The sequence below is a fragment of the Sciurus carolinensis genome, chromosome 5 (assembly GCF_902686445.1).
Source record: "Sciurus carolinensis chromosome 5, mSciCar1.2, whole genome shotgun sequence".
In the NCBI taxonomy this organism is placed as follows: Eukaryota; Metazoa; Chordata; class Mammalia; order Rodentia; family Sciuridae; genus Sciurus; species Sciurus carolinensis.
In genome coordinates, this window is record NC_062217.1 from 115,772,575 (window position 1) to 115,786,244 (window position 13,670).

At 33.5% G+C, this 13,670-nt stretch overlaps 1 protein-coding gene across 1 annotated transcript in view; it reads left to right on the forward strand.

The window, feature by feature from the left end:
• Positions 1-11,588, forward strand: part of Reep3 (receptor accessory protein 3) — an 88,147-nt gene extending 76,559 nt beyond the window's left edge. The window contains exons 6-8 of the mRNA XM_047552446.1: positions 2,071-2,218; positions 8,821-8,966; positions 9,549-11,588. Coding sequence (XP_047408402.1) covers positions 2,071-2,218; positions 8,821-8,966; positions 9,549-9,605 — 351 coding nt within the window. The 3' untranslated portion in view covers positions 9,606-11,588. The remainder of the gene's footprint in view (positions 1-2,070; positions 2,219-8,820; positions 8,967-9,548) is intronic.
• Positions 11,589-13,670: the final 2,082 nt, after the last annotated feature.

Sequence of the window (13,670 nt, forward strand, 5' to 3'; positions counted from 1 at the left end):
AGAGGTTTTATTTTGGCTCAGAGTTTTGGAGGTTTTAGTCCACAATTGGTTGACCCTGTTGCTTGGGCTCTGGCAAGGCAGCATATCATGGAAGAGCAAGGTACTTACCTCATAGTGCTAGGAAGCAAAAACTAGAAAAGAAAGGGACAGGGATCTCCATATCCCCCTCAAGGGCACACCCCTGCCATGACCTATCCTTTTCCCACTAAGTCCACCTCTTAAAGACTCAACCACCTCCTAACAGTACCATCACTGGGGACCAAGCAAATGACATGTGGGGCGTTAAGGGATGTTTAAGAACCATACTATAACACATGGACATGCATGCCATTTGTCATGTGGGGGTGGCAGCAGGTAAAAAATCAAAAATTGCTGAGAAAGGGCACAGAAATACAAAGGTGGGATAAAGAAAATAACTGTTCTGAAAAAACAAGGTACCTATTTCAGATGAGCACTGGTCACTTCCTTGTAGTGTGTCTCTGAAGTATGCTGTCGACCATCTGTTTAATAATTATGATATCTGATAAAGAGGAAGCAAGTACAGTGAATCAAACCATGCTAAGAATATTTTTAAATGTATAAAATTCAATTATTTTGTGGAGAAATAGATCCCTTGGTAATTCTTTATCATGATTTTTTAAATATGGTAGAAAGGGACTGAGGTTGTGGCTCAGAGGTAGAGCACTTGTCTAGCATGTGTGAGACACTGGATTTGATCCTCAGCACCACATAAAAATAAATAGATAAAGGTATATTGTCCATCTACAACTAAAAAAAAAAGAGTAGAAATACAAAGCTCAAGTAGGGTATGTAAATGGGGTTTCATTTTGACATAGTATGGTATCAGTAACCCAAAGTTATGAATCAAGACTAATGAATCAAGACCTTTTCTTAAGGATAAAATACAAGTTAGTAGTAGCACCCAAATGTATGTAGCACCTTTGACTTTGAAATTTAGAGCTGAACCATGAGTTTCTATGAACCATGAGTTTCTATGGTAACGTTCTAACCAGAAGCAATCATAAATTCACATGTGTGAAAAGAAGAAATAATAAGTGTAAAAAGCCTTCAGAAGAATATTTTTAATCTAGCTATAAATAAGAAATGAGTCATCTATATACTGTACAAATTTAAAGTAGGTAAATTTAGAAATTATTTTCTCTTTTCACAAAACTTTATAATTTGGGGGGGCGTACTTATATATGAAAAGTTCAGAAAATGTACCTTTCAAACTGTACAGTGAGGGAAACCATTGAATTTTCTGCAGTGATGGAAATGTTCTCTATCTACATAGTCCAATACTTATCTACTAGCCACATTTAACTATTGAGCATTTGGAATGTGACTAGTTCAGTTAAGGAATGAATTTTTATTTTATTTTAAGTTATTTATGTTTAAATATCCCACCTGTGTGTAGTGTCTTTCATATTATTATGGCAAAATAACTTAAAGTCAAATCATATAGTAGTAACTATGTCTTAACAGATAGTAAATTCATTAAGTAAATATCATTATATATCCAAATTTCTTTGGCTCTTAAATTTTCCTGCCTTGTTCTAAGTAGAGCTAGTACCACTCTTGGCTTAGCTTTAAAACAGTGTCTTTACTTTGAAAAGATCCCCTAAATCATAAACTTTATGCCCCAAAGTGGTAATTTTGGTGTTACTAACCCAGAGTACTGAATCAAGGATGCTCTTTTCTCTGAAGGTGATCTCATCACACATTGTTTTGCACTTTAAAATTAAATACAGTCCTGAAATGTTTGGGGTGACATGTACTAATGCTACAACTTGCTTTGAAAGGCATAAAAAATGAAGTGGATAGACAGATAGTTGATATGTGATATAGCAAATAGCAAAATGTAAATAATATGTGGTGCTCATTACACAAATCCCTCAACTTTCATTCTGAATTTGATAATAAAATGTTGAAGGATGTTGTTAATATAACAAAATGTTACTGTGTTTCATAATAAAATTTTAATATTTAAAATGTTAAATGCAAGCATACTAGATAGTTTATAAAGTTGTTTTTTTTTTTTTCCTGGATCTACCACTTCTCTATTAATAGAGCCAAGGAGCAATAACTGAACGTTTAAGAAGTTTCAGTATGCATGATTTAACAGCCATACAAGGTGATGAGCCTGTGGGACAAAGACCATATCAGCCTTTACCAGACGCAAAAAAGAAAAGCAAACCAACCCCCAGTGAATCAGCAGGTGTGTTATTTGTTGTAATATATGGTCCTTTCATAATTGGGCTTGTGGGTCAAGATGGGTACTAAATTAGTATCATAACTGCCAGAATTTGGGTAAAATTTACTTTTAAGCTTTTATTTTTTAGTTTGATAATTAACTATACCTCATTTTGTTCAAACTTCTCCAAATAAGGTTTTTACTTGACTGTGGAAATCATTCAGCTTAGAAAATAGCAATAGCTTCTTCTGCTACCATGAATTTTTTAGAAGCTGTGAGTGTGGTTACCTCCTCACCAGCCAGTGCTAGCTCTGACTTGTGATCAATACTCCAACTATGTACTGACATCTAAGAATGATACTTAGAGTTAAGCACACTGTCCTGTAAGTGCTGCGGACAAGCAAGGATGTTGACTCACAAGATAAAAAGTTAAACCTGATGAGGAAAGATGACTTAATTGGAAAATAGGATTACTCCAGTGAAAAATACATTGAAATTCCATCTTTTAGGAGCTAACTTGTAGGCATACTGTCTGTAACATGAGCATGTTACAGTTGCTCTATTCTGTAGCTATAATAAAGTATTATGATCCTAGAAGCATACACATAAATAAGACATAGTTCCTTCAACATTTTGTCATTCATAAGAAAATTTTGTTTCAAGGCAAGGCTGAGAACTGAGGTGTTCCATACATTTCCTATTGAAGTGTTAAGTCTATAAGGTACAGAACTATTTAATTTTTATTTAAGAAAGTAAAAGTTTTCTTTTGAAGGAGATTGAAAATTATTCTTAAAACCAATTTGAAAAATAAAATAACAGTCCCTCCTTGTAAAGGAAAAATAAGGAATTTTCTTCCAAGTTCTCACAAGAATGAATACCTTGACAAAGTTGGTGGCTGTTATCTAAAAGGTAGTAATCAAGCATTGGCCATTGATTAAGGTAGCAATGCCTTTTAGCAGAAGAAACCATTAACTTGGAGCCATTAACCTAAGTATTAATATATTAATAATAAAAACATAGCTCTGAACAGGCATTTCTTAATATGCATTTTAAATTAGTTATTTTAATTTTGATTATGTGTTCTACTCTATCTGTAGACTACATATTTGAGTTCTTTATCAGCAATTTAATCATATTTTAGAATAGGTTAAGAATTGTTTTCCAATTATCTAGATGAAAATGGGGTTATATATGAAAATCCTAACATTTTTATGATATTCCTCTGTTAAATTTGAAATGGTGTGACTAAATTTTTTTTCTTTGCAGTACTGGGGTGCTCTACATTGAACTACATCTCCAGCCATTTTTGTTTTTTATTTTGAGACAGGATCTCATTAAGTTGCCCAGGCTGGCCTCAAACTTGCATTATCCTCCTGCCTCAGCCTCCTGAATTGCTGGGATTACAGGAGTGCACCACCTCACACACACTCTGTGTAACTAAAATATTTTAAGATACTCCTGAATTGCTGGGATTACAGGAGTGCACCACCTCACACGCACTGTGTAACTAAAATATTTTAAGATGCTATTTAGTTCTTTTGTTACATTTTAAACCATGAAATTAAAATAACATAAGACATATGAAAATAACTAATGACGTTAAGATAATTGCTAGACTTAGAAACTGAATTGAAGTTATAACTTTGCCTCAAACCTAAGATTAAGATTTAAATATAAGAAGCCATGTAGTAGGAAATTCCTGTGTATAATTTTATTCACTTAGATGGGTAAACTTTCTTAAGCCTTACATCAAAATCAATAAACATAACAGCAAAGTTTGAGGGATTTTTCTACCTTTAAATAAATATATATGTATATACATATATATATATATATATATATACACATAAATATACAGACATATGTATGTATGTGTGTGTGTGTGTGTGTGTGTGTATATATATATATATGGGAAACACACCAAAAAAGAAAAAAGACAGACCACAAACTGTCAGAAATATTCCTATTATACTTTACAGGCAAAGGGTTCATATACATATATGAAAGTGTGTGTGTGTGTGTGTGTGTGTTGGGCGAGCACTGAGGAAACCCCAGATGGGCTTTACCACTGAGCTCAATCCCCAGTCCTTTTAATTTTTTATTTGAGACAGTTGCTAAATTGCTTAGGGCCTCACTAAATTGCTGAGACTGATCTCAACTTGGGATCCTCCTGCCTCAGCCTTCTGAGTCACTGGGAATACAGGCATGCGCCACCACACCCAGGGGTGGTTCAGATTTCTGACAATCCAGGAACAACTACAAACCAATTATTACTAGTTCTACAAAAAGTACAACTGACCAACAAATACATGAAAAAGATTTTCAGTTTCAGATAGTAAATATTATTTATTTTAGTTAGAAGTATTTAATTTAAATAATACTATTTTAGTTAAAATAGTAATAATAGTAATTTTTGCTGATTGCATTGGAGGAAAATGCTTTTAATTAACATTGCTTCATGTTGGTAATTGTTCCAACCATCTCTTGCGGCTTAACAAACCACCTCAAAACAGTGGCTCCAGACAATCACAGTCAACTTATTTTGCATACACAGGGTGAATGGACTCAGCAAAGCAGTTTTTGTTCAGGGTCTCATGCAGCTGTGGTCAAAGAGCAGCTGAGGCTGGAGTCGTCACTTCTAGTAAGAGGCAAACAGCTGTTTCTGTGTTTTCTCTTGTGATCTCTGAGCATAGTTAGACTCACCTGGCAGCAAAAGTTTCCAGAATCAGAGTCCCAAGAGAAAGTGGCAAGAAGTCCTTCAGTGTGACTTCCACCACATTTTTGGTAGCTGTTTGTTGAGGTAGGTACAAAGACCTATGGGATTTAAGAGATGGGAAGAAGAATGTCAGAATTCATGAGTATTTTTTAAATCACCACAGAAAATGTGTTGAGATGCAAATGCTCTTGTGCATGCTGTATGAATTTAAAATGGAATAATCTTTTTGGATGACAATCTGGCAGTAATCATCAAAATAAATTCCGTTTAACTCAGCAAGAAACTTCGAGGAATACGTCATAAGGAAATAATCAGACAAAATATTCAAAGATGTATGTATGAGAATGTGCATCTCAGACTGGGGATGTGGCCCACTGGTAGAGAGCTTGCCTCCCATGCCTGGCCCTGGGTTCTATGCCAGCACTGACAAAAGAAAGAAAGAAACTTCATCTCATTTAAAATAACAAATATTGGAAGACTGTGGATATAGCTTAGAGGTAGAGTGCTTGCCTAAGCAGGTGCAAGACCCTGGGTTCAATCCTCAGTACTGCCCCCCCAAAAATTAAACAACAAATATTAGAACAAGTCAAATTTGTTGACAATACCCTATAGAAAAATTATTAAGCAAAAAGGTAGTTTATTAGCCATGAAAATTAATAATGTCAGTATATAGTTACTGATATGAAAACATATCCAGATTGTGAGGAAAATATTAACAAAACAGTATGTTATAGTTATAACCCTATACTATACACAATAGTTAGATGACGAAATGGATTAATACGTATAGTGTTTTTTTGAAGTGCATATACATAAAAGAAAATGTGGAAGGGTATTACTAAAATGTTAGCAGTCTTTAGCTCTCAGTAGTGAGATTTTTATTGATTTTTTTAAGTAAATCTTAAAATCAGAAAGCAAGCTTTACACTTATTTTGAAAAATATTTAAGATGCTCATTTTTGAGTTTTAAGTTAACTAGTAAATGTATATTTTAATGAAGTATTTGACTTAATATCTTCCCTCTCTTCATTTGGGATTGATTTAATAAATTACTAAATTAAACTTGTCAGTTTCACCTCCTAATAGATCCTGAATTACACTACTTTTTGTGTCCTCACTTCTGCAACTTTTTAAATTCTGACCTGCCTGCTTAGGCTCCCTGTTTTCAATCTTATTCCATTTTGATTCATTCTCCAAAGTACAAATAGAATTTTTTTTTCTTTTCTTTTTTTTTTTTTTTTGTGGTGCTGGTGATCAAACCCAGGACCTTGTGCTTACAAGGCAAGCACTCTACCCACTGAGCTATCTCCCTAGCCCCACAAGTAGAATTTTTTTTACACAACCCAGAGATCATGTTAGTCTTCTGAATAAAGTATTTCAGTGCCCCTCCCCAAACCAATTTCTCTTTGGTGAAGTCCAGACTTGATAGCATGGTGTATTAGCTCCCAACCTTATTCTCCCACTCCATCATGCCCTAGCTATGTGGAATCATGAACCCTTCAGAATTTAGCTTAGCCACTATCCCCTACAAGATCTTCTCTTGAACTCATCTAAGTGAACCCAAGCTGAGTGAATTCTTCTTACTGTATGCTCCCCTGGCACCTTGTCCTTATCAGCTTTTTATAGCACTTATTACAGTATTGTAATACCTATTTGATCCTGTTTCCCCTGTTGGACTATAAGTTTCTTGAGGGGAGAAAAATCTGTGTCTTTTCATCATTGTATCCCCATACTTTAGTACATGACTCATACATAATAGAATTTAAACAATGCTGTGGAATAACAAGTCAAACCATCACTTTTCCTGAGACTATAATTAGAAAGTCTGTAAGATTTTTTTTTAGCTGAAATTAGAAAAGAAGGAAACTATAAGTTGTATAATCAGCTTTTGAATGAAATTCCAATCCTGATCAGACAAAATGAGAGGCAGTTAAAATGGCAAGGACTTATTTATTGAACTGTAGTTATATGCCACATCTGCGACTTTAGAGAACTTTCTGACTCTCCTTGACTCCTTATTTTGTGTTTTACCATACTGGAATCAGAAATATTATGTAGGCAACAGCAGTAGAAAAATAATCTAGGTTGGGAATATAACTCAGTGACCAAAGTATTTGTCTAGCTTGTGGGAGGCTCAGAGTTCTATCCTCAGTGCCTCAGTAATAAATAATCTAGAGATGACAACCTAAAAGCAAAAATTTTTCTGGTTTGTTTTCCTCAGTTATAGAAGTATAATTTTAAGTAAATATTTTGCAAATTTAAGAAAAGGGGAAAATGAAGACATTTAGAATTAACTACAAGTCAACTTCCATGAGACACAATGTTATTATTTTTTTTCCTTTGTGCAATTTTTCCCATTTCCTACTGCATCAGGAACATTCTCCCAGGCCTGTGACCTCATGCCCTGACCTGGCCACACTGGCCTCTTTGTGTTTCTTCCGAGCAGTCAAACTCCTCCGCTGCCCTAGCCCTGTGCTTATACAGTGTCTTCTCCCCAGAACACTTTTTTTTTTTTTTTTTTGAATAATGCAGGAAAAGATAGATCTTGGCCTATATGACAACTGATTCTGCTTTCAACTCCTCCTTAATTTTTAACCTAGATGTCTCACAGCATAAAATCATACTTGTCTAATATACAGTTAAAGTAGTTTATGTAATTATGAGAGTGAAAAACATTCACAACTCTGAGTTTTACTTAGTGAGTTCAAATTATGTATAGTTTTTTTCACATGCAAGGAGTCTATTCCTTGCCTCCTCCTGATCCTGGAAACCCTTTTACTTTTTCCTCACCTGATGATTTAAGTATGTATGCTTCTTATCTTTATTAAAGAAGAATTTGAAACTTCACAGGGCTTTATAACCCCAGCCCTGTCTTTATAATCTACCCACCCAGTGGTCTGGCTGCCTTAGATTGGCCCTTGTCTTGTTCTCTCCAGGACCCTCAGACCTTGGTTCTCAAAACAAGGTCCATGAGCATAAACATCACCTGCAGACTTGTTAGAGATACAGATCTCAATTCCACCCCAGGCCTGTTAAATCTCAAGCAATCTGTATTGATGAATCTCCTAGTATCTCTTAACATGTGCTAAAGTTTGAGAACCTGTGCTTCAGGGATGATAAAGTTCTTGTTCCTGAGCCCCAGCCTCAGGATGCTCTTAAACTTCTTCACAGTAACCGACCTGATTATCTGGATGTTTGCATGTGGGCTAATAGATAAAAGTCTTTATAGCTACAATAACAGCCTGTTAGTACACCCACTTACATCACTGACCTTCCTGATGCTGGCTGTTTTCTCTGACTAACATCTGTCATTGTAGCCTGTGGTGTTTCTAAATACTGTTGCCTGTCTGGCTGGATTTTATCTCAGTGCAACAGGATTGGTCTAACCTCCCCATCACCTGTCCCCATTGAACTTGCCAAATTTCCCTTTGGGTCTTTCTTGGTTCACCTTACCATTGCCAGTCTTAACAAATGATATTATTTGGAGTGAGAGAACTTTTAACTGCTAAAAGTCAAAGGCACACATGACAAACTGAAAAACACAAATGCTTGGGTTTTTCAGAATTTATGAAAAAGAGAAAAGATGAGAAGAGATTTCACAGTATATCTCGTTACATTCACTGATTGTTTAACAGGACAAATGTGTCACTGCTCAAAAATAATTTTTTAAATGTGTAGTAAAAAGAAGAATGGTCAGGGAAAGCTTCCTAGAGGAAGTGAGTTATGATCTTCATGTAGAATAGTACAGGGGTCAAAGATTAATAGCAAGGGGCAGGGAGCACATTTCAAATGAGAGAGAAGAGGAACTGGGCGAATGCAAAATATGCAGAGAACTGCCAGCCCACAGGTGAAGAGCCAAAGCTGAGTGATGTCTTTTTACCAAAACATGCTGTTTTTGACAACTTGTTTAGCTTATGGAATTCCACTGAAAGATGGAGGTGAGAAGACAGATGAAGAAGCGGATGGGCCATATTCAGATGATGAGATGTTAACACACAAAGGACTTCGGAGATCACAAAGCATGAAATCTGTGAAAACCAGCAAAGGCCGCAAGGAGGTTAGTCAAGTGTAGAGTTGTTTTTCTAATGATTGGTGTTCGGGGATTTCCCTGCTGCATTATCATTTCGTGTATTAATGATCCATAAATGAAGGATTGAAATGATAGAGTAGCAGTTATATTTTAAATTCTCTGGAAATGTTTTTTTTTTCTGGGAATTTTGAAAATGGTAAATACCTAGTCTTCCACTCCAAGTAGAAAATGATATTCCTACATAGCAAATCACATGGTTATCATAAATAGCCAGTGTCAACCTTGTGCTACTAAAAAAAAATTAACTACATTTTGCTTTTAACCAATCCTACATGGTAAATAAATAGTAAAAGTGTATCCATAATGTTTTCTTTAAGCCCAGAAAGCAGTGTCAAATCAATATTCATTAACAATATACTAAGCAAAACATAAATAATAACTGTCGATGTTTTATGAGTATATAAGGAGTACTGTTTTATACATGCTTACAAGATCATTTATTCTTTGTATCAGAAAGTTTAAAAATTCCTGTGATTATGAACTGTTAAATCCTGTCTTATTTTTTTAAAGTAATCAATCAAATTCTTAATAACACATTTCTCTCTTCAGGTGCGGTATGGTTCACTAAAATATAAAGTGAAGAAGAGACCACAGGTGTATTTTTAGTCATCTGTTCTTCAGATATCCCAAACAATACTAATACATCAACTTCATTTTCTAATATGATATATTTGGGATTTACATATTAAAATAGTTCTTAAAATTGTGTTGGTGATAGGAATTACTTTCATGAATTTAAATGGCTTTATTTCTTTAACAATTACTTTCAAATATTGACTACTAAAGGTAGTTACGCAAGTCCTATTAATATACAAATATCAAAATTATTTTTAAAAGTATTTTACCCATTTTCATATTCATCAGTGACATTGAATGCCTGGGATATAAGATGAAACACAGACCCACAGTATACTTGAAAAGAGTCTTTATGGTTCAGGACACATTAGCTTTTGTGGTGTTACATTGTGTTTACCTCTATCTATGTGATCTCTATCAAATGAGGATAGTAAATAAATAGGCCTCTGAATAGGCAGTGACATAACAAGGACATAATGTAAGATAATAAGGTATATTTTATATATTCCTTTAATTTTTACTTTTATAATACTTTCTCATTTTTTCACCATTAACTGAAATTTTTTGAAAAAACTGTTTGAAAACCAGGTATCCACATAGCACTTTCCTGACTAGTTTTGCACACTTGAGGAAAATGTTTACTTATTTTACAACTGTACATTGACTTTAAATTTTGTTGACACTGTATACTTGTTTGTCTTATTCTGACATGGCAAATTTATACCTTGAAATACATCATCTCCTTTCCTGTGGGTTTCATTTGTTAAATTCATTGGATTTATAGTATAAAAAAGTATAGCTAACTATTCAATTATAACTATTTTAATTACTTCCTTTATAAACGAGAAGTTATTTTAAACATTAACCAGTTTTCATAATTAGCTGTACAGTGTAGTTGAACTTAGTATGTTTTTGTCAACACCAATTACATTTTCAGCTTTTAAAAATGGTAACTTTTATGAAATAGAGTTGGAGATCAGTGTAGTGCTTAGGTCTCTTCTGATTCACAAAATTATCCAACAGCCAATCCATTCACAAGCTTGGCATTGATATGTGCTACTGGTTTATAAATCTGGCATTGACTCAAATCATTTGAATATTTTTCTGACTGAGATAATTCCCTGAAGAGTGCAAATAGAAATTCAGACACCATTAATCCTGCATATGGAAAATTATTTTTAAAAATTTTTTAATCCAAGAGATTTGGAGATAATAAACTATGAGGCTTTTTAAGGTTGCACTACTAAATATGTATTGTGAACCGTAAGTCAGTATATTTTTGGTGATGGTTTTAGTGATCAATAATCTAACTTATACAAGCTAATTTATTTGACCATTTTGCTTATTTGCTCAAAAGAAAACACAAGGGGAGAGATTTGTGAGATCATTGATCTTCCTTCTTTTTAAGAAAGGAAGCCAGTTGGTGATGTATATTCAGGACCTCCTCAGAGTATTAGCCAAGAATGGAATGTTTACTCAGGAGTGTAATTCATAATGTTGCATCCATACTAGGCTTTAGTATGTTCTTGATTATTTCACATTCTTGATACATAACACTGAATAAAACTTCATTCAATTTTTTTCTCCCAAAATTTAACTCTGAATATCTCCATCTACTTTACCTTGACTAATTTTTAGCCTCCTGGTTTCTGGAAGGACTTTAATTCCTTTTCAAAATTCCTATGAATTCTAATTATACTGGACTTCTCAATATAAATGCTACACCATGCTTGCTTTTCCTAGGCAGAGGCAATTTCATTGTAAATTGCCAGATACGGTCAAATAAATGACTTTGTATCAAGAACATTATCTGTGGGAGTTGACTGGCACCATCTTACCTTTTTCAAATCTAATCTCAGTATTACACCTATCCTGGTGGTAGAGCACATGCTTAACATGTGCAAGGCATTTGGGTTAAATCCCCAGCACCAAAAAAAAAAAAAAAAAAGAACAATAACAACAAAAAACACCATCCTTTAGTTAACACATACTATTTTAAATTGAATTATTTATCTTGTAGAATCAAAATGCTTCATCAAAGATACCTGTCTCAACTAACGAAAGTTCTTCTGTTTAATTATACTCCTTCACAGTCCTTTCTCTGATATATTTCTACTGTTGATGTCTTATACATAGTAGATACCTTTTTTTTCTTCTATCACTTTCTTTCTCTTCATTTTACATTTCTTAAATTGTAGTCTCTGTCACCTTAATGTGTTTTAGCATCCCCTTTTTGATCTTTGTGAAATAAGCTTATACATTCTTATTTCTTTTAAGGTACAGTAGGTCTTTCTCTATCCCTTCCCTCCCCCACCCCCCCACCCCTGCTTTTAAGTCTGCTGATTTTAAAAAATGTAAATTTGTCCAGAGACCACAGTGCCTTGCTTTTCCCTTACTGTCCCTTGAGGCCCAGATATTAGTATTTTGGTAGCTGTTGGAATTTATCCAGAAATTATAGCCAATATCTTATTTTACTACATATTCATTCAATTTGTTCGCTAGTACTTAACTATTTCAAAAGTTTGTTTAGAAGTAAGAATTGATCTATTCTTTAAGGTATTGTTTCTGTATTAAAAAAATATATAAGAGAGACAGAAATAAGTCTAGTGCTTAAGTAATTATGTAAACCCACCTAGGTCTGACATAAGATCCCCTCCACACACCTCACGGTATATGCATATTTGGCTACAAAAGGATACTGCCACCATTACTGATTGTAAATACTTGACTACACTGATTGATGGAACAAAATTATTAGAGTATTTTCAGGGATCTTATTCCATATGTCACCACCAAAGATTTCTGCAGTGTTATAAAATATGTAAATATTCCAAATTCCTGTAAAATGTTGGCGAGATAAATATGTTTTCGTTCTTTTGGAGTAACACAGTTTGTACTTTTGGGAAATGCTTGAACTTTTATATTATTAAAATATATTATTCTATATTATATTAAATACAAGTAATTTTTACTTTTTAATTGGACCAGGCTAAATTTTCTTTAATATCAGGAAATTAGGGAGCTAATTATATTTAAAAGCAATTTCCTATGTTTTCTCCTGTGTAGGTTGATTCATCTATAAAGCAATTAGGTAAAATTTGAGAAGATCATTGTTACTGTGGTATGCAGTATATATTTCTTATTAAACATCATTTACAATTAAAGTTTTCTGAAAGGAAGGCACACCTTTTTTCCCTAAATGTTTTTAAGATTTAATCTTTTATTAGTATTTTGAATACTGAATGTGTATTAGCACCTTTCAAACATTGACCATGACTTAACATTTTCTCTTTTATAATACCTTCTACTCTGTGTACTTTTATAGCTAAAAGAGAATAATTTACAAAATTTTAATGTCTTTGTAAAGGTTAAATTTATCCCAGTATGTTGGTAAATTTACAAGTGTATTTTTGGAAAACTTTAAGATAAAATAAACTAATTTTATTAGTGGTAATTTGTATTTCTTTTTTTATGTCAGAGTGCATATGTTGGGATTCCATGAATTGGTATCATTTATTACTGAACATGTCTTAATAAGACAATGGGCATTATATACACACATAAAAGATTACAATCACAGCAAATTTAATGAAATCATATACATTCTGTAATGTTCATCCATAGGACTACAAAAATATACTGAATTGTTCAGTTTGAATTTTAGAAAGGGGAAGATAGGAAAAGCAGTGAGTTCAGAAATCCTAGCCATCAGTTGATTGGTTAGTTGTCTCAAGCATAAAATAGAAAACAAAATTCAGATTTATGTATCCTGGAAATGTTCTGGGGTTCCATCTGTTTGAAAGTCAGACGTCTGTCTGCCTCACATTTAAGCTTTAGAGAGGAATCCTATGTTAAAAAAGTTTCCTTGTGTTACTTCATTATGATATGTAATATATGTTAAAGTGTTTCCAGATAGCATTTAAAATGGAGTTTTATTTCCATTTTTATTGATATTATATATATATATATTTTTTTTTTGGTGTGGTGTTTCAAAGAGTTTTAGAAAATTAAATGAAAATTCAAAAGAACACAATGAATATATGAACTGCAACATTTTTTTTTCAGTGTTTTAGTCTCCCCTGAAGAGGTTCATTG